General features: G+C 36.3%; 1 protein-coding gene across 6 annotated transcripts in view; it reads right to left on the bottom strand.

The window, feature by feature from the left end:
• Positions 1-13369, bottom strand: part of EPHA3 (EPH receptor A3) — a 368318-nt gene that overhangs the window by 131454 nt on the left and 223495 nt on the right. For all 6 annotated transcript variants that reach the window (XM_055110167.2, XM_055110170.2, XM_003831520.5 and 3 more), the window contains exons 4-5: positions 3553-3708; positions 2534-2869 (exon numbers count right to left, since the gene is read on the bottom strand). In XM_055110167.2, coding sequence (XP_054966142.1) covers positions 2534-2869; positions 3553-3708 — 492 coding nt within the window. The remainder of the gene's footprint in view (positions 1-2533; positions 2870-3552; positions 3709-13369) is intronic.

Below are 13369 nucleotides of genomic sequence, written 5' to 3'. Positions count from 1 at the left end.
CTACCAGTCCATTAACCTTCACAAGAACAAAAATAAAGGAAAACAAAGAAACACTCCCTTCAGAAAAAGCATTGCTTCTAATCATGCTTATATATCTTACCCCGGAGATTTGAAGATAGAACAAAGACCTCTATCTCCCCAGGCACACAAAATGATACAGACATCCTGAAATAAATATATAAAATGCCTGGTGGTGCATATTATAAACACATTAGTGATTTTTTTTAAATGGGAGAGAGACTAGGGTAAGTAACTTATATCACCTTTGCTGAATCTGTCTTAAACTGTGATTTGTAACTGGGAGGGCCAAAGCATCAATCTCATTTATTTTTTAATGTCTTGGCCTGGTCTTGGTTGCCACTTTACCTAGATTCATTTACTGTATATATTTGGAACTATTAGTTTCCTGATAAATGCATTGTCAGAAAGCCAGAGGGGAATGATAAGATAGGAAATAAGGAGCTCTTGTTTGTTTTTATACAATTCTGTTTGACTTAAGAGATAATTGTAACACAGATTGATGCTACAATTTTAAACAAGGTAGTAAATCAGCTTGAAATATAGCGCTCCGGAAAACCATTTGCCACATGATCATAATTTGTTAAAATTCCTGTGTTAGCTGAAGATGAGAAGCCATAATCATGCAATATATAGCAACAGTATTGCAGTACTCATTTTTTCCCATAGAAGACAGTTAAATAAACCTAAGTTATAAACTTTTAAATATCATTAGTTACAAAGTATAAATACCATTAACGGAAGCAAAGCAAAGCATATACTGGTTGGTCTGGGATCTAGCTCCAAGTGGGAGAAATTACAGATACAGTGAGCAAGATTAAAGTAATGATTCAGTGCACTTCATTTAAAATTCATGTATTTTCCACAAATTAAGTTTACTTATCATCATGAGGAATGTAAAAATATAAGATTTTCATCAATATATGAGACCAGAAGCAAAGTGGAAACGAAAGAGAAATTTAGAATCAGAAAGATACGTATTTGAATATGGATGGACTCTGCCATGGCTTATATTTAAAATATCTATCCATTGGCATGGGGAAGACAGGGGCCCCTCAAGAAAGACGGGTGCTAGCCAAAGGCTCTGGATACCCCTCTTATGCAAAGATTTATCCCTTTGGTTGCTGAATGATAGGGAGAATGGAGATGGACCTGACATACTGAGCTTAGGGGACTACTCAGTGTATTTGAGAAATTAACCAGTAGAGAGGCATTTCTGTAATAACCTGCAGGGACAGCTAGAACTACATTTAACCAGTAGATAAATAGATGAAAATGTTAACAACCAGCAGAGTCATATTGATGCATACTTGCTTTTGCAGATAACACTTACTCTGTGTCTTTGCTAGTTGAACTAACCTTTCTGAGTAAGCCAGGTGATATCAGGAAACAGAATGTGGTGAGTTTTTTTGGCTCATGATTTGGCTACTAGAAGACCTAGGTGATAAGATAATTTAGTCATCTCTGGTTTCCTTTTGCCTAGAGCACCCAGGACACATTCTGATATTCTCAGAGCAAAGGGTGATTCCCACTAGGGACCAGAGGGATGTCCATAATGTAAGCCAAATGAAGAGCAGAAGCCGAGTTTATACTCAATCTTGACAACCAGCTCAGAGGTGACCCCACCTGGGAGAGAACTGGAGAATCGGTAGTTCTCTGGAGAATCAGAGTGGCATCTTGTCTCTCTCTTCCCTCTCCCTTTGGCTCCAATGTGTGTGTGTGTGTGTGTGTGTGTGTGTGTGTGTGTGTGTGTAAAAATAAGACAATAATATGTCTGAATTGAGCTTCTTGGGATGTATACCTAATTCTGACATTTTGTAGCAATAATTTAAGCACAACAAATACCTATCAGTTTAGCTTTGTACAAGACATTTTGAATACAAAAGAAAACTGTTTATTACTCATTTATCAGTTATCAATATTGAAAAATGATTGTTATATCTCAAAGGGGCATTATTTCTATGTAATATATAATCCATTTATATGTTTGAGAGATTCACAATTAAAATCCCACAAGTAAAATCCATAAGTAATCTACATAGTTATTATTAAGCAATCAGAGATTTATAACTATCAGTTATAATACACAGAACTTCTTAGAAGTATGAAATAACAAAGGAATACCTAATTTTAACTAAGCTGAAGATATTTACGATTTTTCATATCCTGCATAACTTTTTTTAAAGCTAAGATTCATTGCCTAAGTTCTCTGAAATATAAAAATGTTTCCCCCAAGGAGCCCCTCTACTACTATCTGAGCGCCTCAAATATTTAAGGATTTCAAATTGGGAAACAATGGGTATAAACTAGTTTAAAAATCACCTAACAAATATGGTTTATTCTCACTTGAAGAATTAAATTATTTAATGTGCCATAACTGTTTAAATGTGTTAGAAGGCAAAATCCTGGGGTTCTATAAAATCTTTTTTTCCTTCCGCCCAGTTTTCCACCCAGAGTGAAAACCATTACTCAGACTTGATATGATAAGAGTAAGAAGCATCTAGTATGTACTCACCAGCCTGATTAGTTGTGATGCTGACCGCAGCAAACTGTCTTGGTGGGGAGCTCAGCTCTGACACCCCATTAACGGCATCAATCTCAAAGGTGTAGTTAGTATGTGCCAGAAGGTCTGTCACTGTCACCGTGGTGTTGGTGAGTCCAAACTGTCGAGGGAGGAAGCGGACATTTGGGCCGCATGGCTCACACTGTTTTATATTCCACCCACATTTTTTACATATGATGTTGAAGGTAACATCTTTCCGGCCTCCTGTGTCCAGGGGCCAACTCCAGTCCAGGATAACTGAGGTCTCGTTTATATTAGAGATAACATTTCTTGGTGAAGATGGAGGTCCTGCAAAGTAGTTCAACAAAGATTAATGAGCCTCACTTCTGTTTTCTACTACAAGGGAAATAGATAATTTACAATGGAACTGAATGAGGTAAATAACTATCCTTTCTTTATTATCAACTTTCAGTTCATCCTTAGAGGATCCATGATATTATAGACACATGGATTCAAGAACACTGTCTTCCCCAAGCTGTGAATGGGGGAGTTTTAACTCAAGGGTAAGGATACATTCACAAATTCTAACAAAGTAACTCATCACTATGTTCAAAACCCTTGTGAATAGTTATGAAAACTTTAGTATTAGTTTTATAACTCTTAGTCCTTTTTCCCTATGACCTATGACCAACATACAGCAAGAGGGAATAGAAATGTAAAAACATAAATCCCCTGTCTATAACCTCCCCTATCCTGTCATATGTAATGCAGGATCTAAACAAGACACAGAAAATGTTCTCTCTTTCAAGGGGTTGTGTTGCAGGAAGTGCTTTAAAATTTAATTCATTTTGTGTGATAAATGTTGCATTTGTGGTGAGCCAAGCATGGGGAGTGAAGCAGAGAAAGCTTTCAATTTGCACACGGGCAACAGAAGGAAATGGGCCAAATGCTTTAAAACAAAAACAAACAGCACAGTAACAAGAAGAAAACAAAACAAACATGGAGGCATGGGTTGCAGCAAAACTACTCACGGGTACAAGCCATGGATGGAGGGTCTTTGTCTGCCCGGAAGTAATTATTCTCACACCTGCAGTTCATTGAACCATCTTCCTGAGTAGAACTGTGAGGCGGGCACTTAGCACACTTCATATTACCATCCAATGCCTTGTAGAAACCTGGTCGACAAGCTACAAACAAAATGACTCTCTTTTAAAAGTCTGTGATAATTTTTTTGAAAATATGTAAAACAGATTTAAGTAAGTTCGAATATGAATTTATTATAAATAAAAATCAAGTTTTTCCTCCAAGAATTTACAGAAGCAAATGACAGAGCCTACTGTAGTTTTTCTACATAAATGCTTGAATTTGCACCAAATGTTAAGAAGAAAAACACACACACAAGATTTAGATTATTTTGGCACTAGTGTATGATGAAATTTCCAGCTTGTCTTTTCACAGCTTTACTTGGCATTGGACTATTTGTGGAGAACATAAAGCAAAACCATGTCACCATGTAGTAATTCCCTTTTTAAAACATGATGCAATGTGTATACTATCTGCACTGCAGTAAGCAGTATATTAACATTGACTAGCTTTCTAATTGCTCTGTGGGTACAACTTCGTCCCACAAAGTGTAAGCAACTGAAAGAAGAGATCATGGCTTCACGTGTATTTTTAAGATTCTTGATAAATAATTTTCATGAGCTACAATATTTTTTTCTGGTTTGACAGTACTTTTCCTTACCTCCTATGGCAATGGCCTAAAATAAAGATTTAAATATATTCCTTTGTCTATATCTGAAATACAGAGGGATATACAGTTCCTATTTAAACTAATACACTTATGAACTGTTACTAGATGAGAGCTTTTTAAATAACTGTGTTATCTTTTTAATTTCTGGCCATATCTCTGCATAAAATGGTTTTTGTAAGCCTATTGAACTGGTTATCGAACATTGATTTCAGCTTATAATTTAGGGTTCAGCATCTATTTACTGTTTTACAGAGATATGCCTAAAACTGCCTCTACTATATTATTTTCATTTTGTCTGATAGAAAATTCAAAATGCTGTATTATTCTTTTGATGCATTTTTATAATTACACTGAGAACTAAAATCATAGTGAAAATTCTAAGAAGTCTCTAGTAATTCATTTGAGAAGGAATTTGGGATGTAAATTTTAGATTCAAGATGATCCTTGGAAGTCAATAATTTCTAAAACTTCTAAAGCTCAATTTCAGTGCCACATTTGGACTTGATGATTTACAGAACTTATATAGACTTGATGATTTACAGAACTTATATACAGAATAGGCCCTATAGATGGTCATTACATTCTAGAATTTTCTTATATTAACTTCATATTGTGAAGAGAAGATTATTTGCATTAAAGTAAAACCTGTGTGAACAAATCAATATTTATAATCACTAAATATGTTTCTGAAAAGAAACACAATATATCCATGGTAGAATATCTTCTTACTGAAAGTTTCTTAAAATAAGACAAGGGAAATGCACTGCCAAAATAAACTACTGGAATAACTTAAAATGATAGCAATCATTAATCTAGTCTTACTGTTTTCTAGTTCCTACCAAGAATGGCTGCTGTAGGACCAATTTCCAATGTATTGAACAACTTTTGGTGTCACACTGAGATCCATTACATATAGTCAATTCTACTGCCCTAACAATTATAATTTTTCTTTTTTTTTTTTTTTTTTTTGAGATGGAGTCTCACTCTGTCACCTAGGCTTGGGTGCAGTGGCACAATCTCGGCTCACTGCAATCTCTGCCTTCCAGGTTCAAGCTATTCTCCTGCCTCAGCCTCCCAGGTAGCTGGGATTACAGGCGTGCGCCACCAGGCCTAGCTAATTTTTGTGTTTTTAGTAGAGACAGAGTTTCACCATGTTGGTCAGGCTGGTCTCGAACTCCTGACCTTGTGATCCGCCCGCCTCGGCCTCCCAAAGTCCTGGGATTACAGGCGTGAGTCACCGCCACAGGCCGACAAATATTTATGAAGCTGTATGTATATGTGCCTACGTATCCTTTACTGTTATTATCTCAGGGTTATTATTTAGTCATAATTGGATAAAGTCTAGTGACTAGTTTGAGTAGCATTCTTAACTTTTAGGTTTATTAACTGTAGCTACCTTCAAGATACTATCAATAGTCTTGATAATTTGTGCAGTACTTAGGAAGTGATTATGTGACTCTCTTTTCAAGTATCGTATAGTATAGCCATCTGTAATAGAAACAAAAAGTGACTGAGTGTTTAGTGAATACCTGTATAACAAATGTTGTAAAAACCATAAAAGTCAGGAGATCGAGACCATCTTGGCTAACACGGTGAAACCCCGTCCCTACTAAAAATACAAATATTAGCCCGGCGCAGTGGTGGGCGCCTGTGGTCCCATCTACTCGGGAGGCTGAGGCAGGAGAATGGCGGGAACCCGGGAGGTGGAGCTTGCAGTGAGCCCAGATAGCGCCACTGCAGTCCGGCCTGGGCGACAGAGCGAGACTCCGTCTCAACAAACAAATAAATAAATAAATATTTGCCAAACATCTATTCTTGTTTGGGCTCTTTGATTCCCAAAAAGGCAAAAATGTCCCTAATTCTGCCCATACCCAAAGGGCCCTTGCAATAGAAAGTGGGCAGCGGGCATTTAATACAAATCATGCTGAGCAATCACTTCATTGTGATTGGTGGTTGGAAGAGACTCCACAGAAGGAGTGCCATTTGAGAAAGATCATACATAGATAGTAGAAGTGGCCAATATGAAGCATAATTCAATATACAAATAAATCAACATGAAAAATACAAACTGTTACATAGAATTTTATGGCAAGTAGTGTTGGTACTCAATACCCAAACTCTGCTCCCTTCTTGCCAGCAGAATCCTGATTTTGCCCACAGATGAAGCCAGCCAAATCCTTCCTTCCTTAGACCAGTGAAGCTAGAGATGAACGGCCAAAGTTATGGCCAAAAAGGTGGGCAAAGAAATGTACACAGAAGTCCGATTAAAATATTTGTGATACCTTTTTGTTTTCTAACAAGATGTACAAATACAACTTGAAGCCAGGTTATTCCAGCCTTGATTATGGACATTATGGCTGGAATTGCAGCAGCTTACATGTGATCATGAGTGAAAGGCCAAGAAATTCAGCATGATGTGTTTTCTGTACTTGATCCAGGAACCACCAATCTCAAGATTTCTTATAATGTCAGAAAGACAATACCCTGTTTGTTTAAGTCACTGTGGCCTAGGTTTCTTTTACTTGTAGCAGACGGCATCCCTGAGTGACTAGATGAATAGAAAATTCAGTTGAGATGTGCTAATTAAATAGAATAATAGCCTAATGGAGCTAAAAGATCCTTAGAAATCACATTGATCTGTATGTGTGTTTTACATCTGAGGTCACTGAAGTCCAGAAAGTTAAGTGACACACAGTTTAGGGACAGACATTGCAACATCTGACACCTGATAACTAGCTGATAGGCTTTAACCACGAATGAATAGATAGTCATTTAATGTCAACTATATGCAGAGTAAAATGCTAGATTCTATAATAACATTTTAATTTCTGTAGATGTCTTTACTTCTTTGGTAGGACTTTTATATGTACCATCTCAATTAAATCTTATCAAAGTTATATTGAAATTATCGGTGTAGGTATCAGTCTGTGTATTTTATAGACTGTACAATTGAAGCACCAATGGAAAGGACAGCATGCCCAAGATAACAAAGAAATTCAATGGTATAGTTTGAACAGGGAAGGAATCTTTCTTTTAATTTTATAAAAATCAATCATTGAAAGCAAATTACTTCCTTAAAACACAAATTATTTTTCTACCAATTCTAAACTGTTGATATGAAATTGAAAAATAGTCATTTAAACTTTTATTTAATTAAAAATTGCAAGACTTTGTCATCTATTCCAAGTGAGAAAACATCACAGAAAGGCTAATGCTCTCTCGTACATGTCTTTCTCTAGGATTTAGGATTTTTTTTTCTTTTTTTCTTTTTTTGAGCCAGGGTCTTGCTCTTCTCACCCTACTGTCCAGGTTGGAGTGCAGAGGCATGATGACAGCTCACTACAGCCTCCACCTCCTGGGCTCAAGCAATCCTCCCACCTCAGCCTGGGTCAACAGGTGCATGCTACCATGCTTGGCTAATTTTTAAAACTTTTAGTAGAGATGAGGTCTCACTATATTACCCAGGCTAGTACTGAATTCCTGGCCTTAAGAGTTTCTCCCCCTTCAGCTTCCCAAAGTGCTGGGGTTACAGGCTTGGGCTACTGCACCCAGCCTTTCTCTAGGATTTGCTATCTATTTGATGTCTAACATTGGTATGGGCGGATGAGTAAGTGTCCTTTTAGTTGGAAGGGCAGTGGGAATTTTTCAATTTCATGAGTAGGACGACAGTGACATATTGTATTTGGGAGGCATGTAAGTAAATTTTCCATTTCTTGTCCAAGTAGTATCTCAATTCTCCACCAAAACTGTTCAATGAATTTGAGAATATGAGTGGAGAATGTATAAAATTATTATTTTATAAAGAAACAATCTCTATAAATGTATTTTTCTCTAACAAGCCAATTTTTAAATTTATATCATCAATAAGCAATCTCTCTCCCTTGCAGTAAATCAACATGTGCTCAATTACCTGTCTGTCTGTCATGTCTTCTTTATCCTTCAAAAAATCCTCCTGAGTATTAAAGACTTTAAGGAGCATCTATGTTTGTGTGTGAATGTGTGTGTGTGTTATCTTTGCTTATAGTAGCAAAGACAATGATTGTATATTGAAAACATCTCCTTTCCTTCCTTGAATGTAAAACTAGTGAGTAACAATCTACACATTTCTCTCATTTAAGCATTTTTATAGGCTGAAGGAGGTTGCACATATAAGAGAATAAAAGTAGGAAATAACAAGTAGATGTATTAATGTGCTTTCTTTCCTTTTGTTAATGAAAATAAGTCCCAGTCAACTTATTAGAGAATACCAAAGAAAAAACAGATTAGACAAGAAGGGTGGAAAAAAGATTTATCCAGAGACAAATTTTAAAATACAAAGCCCCAGCTATACAGTCAAGGTTGTCTGTAGTGGAGACCAGCTATTAAATCAATACTTAACTAAGGCAGATACACACATATCAAAAAGCTGCTGCCAAAATGACACAATTCTGATTTACGTCTTCCCTCAGGTAATCCAGTAGTAAATGTTCTTGTCAGTCAAACACGTGGAAAAATTATTCATGGATCTTAACCCCAGGATAGCAAAACCAAAGAGTGATTGAATAGTTTAAAATCTTTCAAGTGGAAGCAAATTGCCACCTTTTTATGTGGCTCCAGAGATGCTTTCTCCCATTTTGTAAGAAGATTTTTAAACTAGTTAATTGTGGCAGGAACTCTTATCTTTAATATTATATTGATATATTCAAGTAAGATGATCCATGAGTCTAAGTTGATAACAATTAAAATGGAAGGCAGCACCTTCTCAAGCCTTACTAGATATCATCCTGGATTTGCTACGAATTGTATTTGTTCACATAATGTTTGAATTCATTCCTTCACTTTTATCAAACATGTATCGATTTCCTAAAATGACCTAGACACTTGCTATGATGTGAATGATTGTGTTTCCCTAAAATACATATGTTGAAATCTAATGACCAATATGTTGGTTTTAGGAGGTGGGATCTTGGGGAGGTTTAGATCATGAAGGCAGAGTCCTCATGAATGAGATTAGTGCCCTTATAAAAGAGGTCCCAGAGAACTGCCTTGTCCCTTCTATCATCTGAGGACCCAGCTAGCAGGTGTCATCTATGAACCCGGAAATAAGTCTTCACCAGACACCGAATATGCTGGCCCCTTGATCTTGGACTTCCCAGCCTTCAGAACAGGGAGAAATAAATTTCCATTGTTTATAAACTAACCAGCTTATGGTATTTTGATGTAGCAGCCCAAAGAAATGAAAACAACCATTTATTGTGTCTTATAGTAATAAAAGTCAAAATCCCAGCTTTTAAAAAGGAGATCAGTTTCATATCATGGTTATTTTATAAATGGATCTTCTCACCTGAGAATTGGAGTTGCAAGATACGTTTTTATATGTCACTTATATGTTATCTTCACTAAGCAATTTCCTGAAATTTCTTCTTTTTATCCCAATACTTCAAGTTGTCTTCAGCATGTTAGAGGAAAAGCACTGGACTAGGAAGCGGGAAATGGCATGTTTTGATCTAGCTTTTCCTATTAAATAGATGTTGGCTTAGATTTACTGATCAGGTATCTTCAAACTTTAATGAGGTGTTTGAGACAGTGACTTCCTCTTCTATAAATAACTCTAAGGCTCTACCCTAAGTAATTACGTATTCCCAGATTAGAGCCTGAGCCATACAGAGACAGGAGTTATTTCCTATTCATTTTGTGCACCCTATATCTGGCACACCGTCCAGCACCTAGCAGTGAATGAGATGAATTTTTAAAGTGAGTGAATTATTTGCAACCACTTGTCTTATCAGGACTTCAATTTCCTCATTTAAAAAATGACAGATGTTAACTAAGTTATCTCTAAAGACTCTTCTTAGCCTAGACACTTTAAAATGTTAATACCCTGTATGCCCAAATTTGTAGGATTAGTAACACTTTCTAAGTGGAGATAAAAGAACAAATTAACTTCATGTTCATCACTGCTTTAAGGATTAAAATTAGCCATTGAAATTATAAAATGCCATATGGCAACAGAACAAGGAAATGAAATTCTTTCCTGGCTGAGAACAAATATACTTGAAAAAGAAATGATGGATTTTGCAGTGCTTTCCTCTAGCAGAGTAGTGTATATTCAAAGGGCATATTGGTTTTATAGTCAAATGGCTGAATGATATAAATTGACTGCCAAACAAATAATTCCTTGTTATACTTTCATCATAACCAATAACATAATAAAACTATATGTTATGATAGTCATCCCCTTCCCACATTTTACATTGTGAAGAATGTTTGGAAGTTTGTGAATTTTATGGGAATGAATAGACATAAAAATCAAATTTGATAACATCAATCAAAATTATTTCTAATTTTAAAAATATAAGATATTTTCTCTTTTAATGACAAGAAAAATAAGCACAGTATTAAAAAGACAACTGAAAAGAGAGCACATTTGCCTTCTGTTAGTCTGCAGTGAGGTTTTTTATTTTTTTTTTTTCTTTTTGAGACGGAGTCTCGCTCTGCTCTGTAACCCAGGCTGGAATTAGCAGCGTGATCTTGGCTCGCTGCAAGCTCTGCCTCCTTGGTTCAAGCAGTTCTCCTATCTCAGCCTCCCAGGTAGCTGGGACTACAGTCGCATGCCACCACACCAACTAATTTTTGTATTTTTAGTAAAGATGGGGTTTCACCATACTGGTCAGGCTGGTCTCGAACTCCTGACCTTAGTGATCTCCCCGCCTCAACCTCCCAAACTGCTGGGATTACAGGCATGAGCCACCCTGCCCAGCCTGCAGTTAGGTTTTATTTACCCTTTTCTTGCTAATCTAGTCTTCAGCTCTTCAAGTTTAAGTGCCGAGTTAGTGACGGCATGCTTGTGCATTATCGAGCAAACACCAAAACTTATTTTAAAAAACACCCAGAATGGGCCACAGTGAAACAAATTAGATGAGGCCTTTGCAAAATGTTAATTTTCTATTAAGAAATACTAAAAATATGAGTAAGATAATAGAAGGAAGCCAAAATAATACCAATTTGTAGTGGATGAATTAGAAATATTTTGGGAACCTGCTGATTTCATATTTATGAAGGGGAAACAATAAAACAGGAACTAAACACTGTGGGCCCATATGGGGGTAAAATAGCAAACTGCCAGCTCTGAAAAATAATATGGAAACAAGTATGAAACAGGGAGTATTATGAGCACTACCTATACAATGAATAATCATTATGGAAGAGCCTCCAGATAGAATCTTGGCCTCATTCCCAAAGCACATAACACATTTTTGTCACAGTTGTAATTGATGACTTTGAACTATGCTGATACAGGGAATGGGTAAAGTTACCATAGTGAAAGGGAAACAAATGCACTTAGTAAACCATGGTGGCTACTGTTGAAAGAAAGAAGGCAGCCTTTCAATTGCAAAGTGAATTTTGTCTCCAGTTGACTAATGTGGTTGACTTTTAGAAGAAACATGGTCCTAATTAAGGGTTAAAAGGCTCATTTCAATTTGAATTGACTTTAAATTAAAAAAATTAAGCTGTTGGTAAATAGGTCTCTTTTAGTATTCAGACGTTAGCTCCCTCCACACAGGGCTATATTAGCAATTCCCAGCCATAAACACAAACTAATGACTAGAACCAGCACTGACTAAACAGATGATTTCCTGGCCCTGCAATTCCAGGCCTGACAGGGTCTATTTGCCTGTACAAGGTCACAGCAACTGTTTATTCCCAAAATGAGCTGCACTCCACAATGTTACAGGAACTCTATTCTTTGCCATCTGAATAGAGGTACAATGCGTTGAGGCAAGGCCCAGGCATTTCAATACACTGGAAGTGGCTACGTTCAGTCATTAAACTCTGCCTGCAATGTGCAGCATTTACAAAGTGATCAAGTGTTTCCTTCTTCTGTTCCTTCCACTGTTCAATAAAAAAGGCCTAAGGCAAAATGCCACCACACCATTAAACACAGCAAAATCAATCACAATCCAGTATGGCTCAAAGATAGCTTAGTAACAAGGCTTTATTGTGTTTGTTGTTATTGCATCAGATTTAGTAAGACAGGTGCCAGTAACACTAAAATATGTCCAATGTACATTCGCCACAAAGAGAATGTTAAAACAGCTTCTGGTCCTGAGGATGGTGGTGTTTTGCCAGCTTTTTGGCTGTCCACTTTCAAGGAACTGTATGTCCTAAGAGTAGCACTAGTTGGGTTTTCCGTTCTTCATGATCAGTGCTCAGAGAATGAGATCAATTAACAGAATATGCATGTAATGAGCAGACGATTATGTGGGAAGGGCCAGAGCGAGAATGGGATAGAAAGTCTTATTTATGAAGATGTTATTAAGGTGAATGTCAAAATGCATAAGGCTCAACTCTATACTCAGGATATATTAGCAGACAGCCTGGAGAAGCTTTTCAGAATAGTGCTGAAAAGCTTTTCTGAAGTGTTTTGTTTGCTTGTTTGTTTGTTTTGTTAAATATCAGAACAGCATTGGAATGTATAGGAAAACTCCTAGAAAGGAGTTTTGGAGATGCTAAATCACTACTACATCTGAATACTCTTTACTATAAATTAGCATTTCCTAGGCTGATTTGGAATCATAACTAGAACATGAGGTTTGGTTACCAATCAAATATCCACCTTTATAATTTAATTTTAGATGAACAGAATTACCACCATAAATTGAATTTTGGAGTGTCCAATGCCACCCAGAGAAGGAGTCTGAGATAGAAATGATGAAAACCTAGATGCTGTAATTTCTAAAGGATCAATATTGTACATGAATGTAGGAAGAACACTTAGGTCCTAGGTATGTTCATCTACACAAAGTTATATGAGCAACACTATTTATAAAATTGGCAAATTAGAAAAAAAGTGTGATGACCTAAATTAGAAAAGCAGCTAAATAAATTATACTATGTTCACACATTTTTATAAATAAGTTATGCTATTCTCATACATTTGTATAATGGTATTAGTGTCTCACATGGAAAGATGCTCATAATATTTTTACAGGAAAAAGGCAGGATAAAAATGTATATATAATTTTGTTGTTGTTTGTACTTTCTTATTCATCAAACATTAACTTGATCACTTATTTCATAAACTTAAAAACGAAAAGGTTCTTAGAAGTAAAATT

The sequence above is a fragment of the Pan paniscus genome, chromosome 2 (assembly GCF_029289425.2).
Source record: "Pan paniscus chromosome 2, NHGRI_mPanPan1-v2.0_pri, whole genome shotgun sequence".
Classification (NCBI taxonomy): domain Eukaryota; kingdom Metazoa; phylum Chordata; class Mammalia; order Primates; family Hominidae; genus Pan; species Pan paniscus.
Note: the sequence above shows the minus strand (reverse complement) of the source record. Positions and strands in the feature narration are given on the sequence as shown.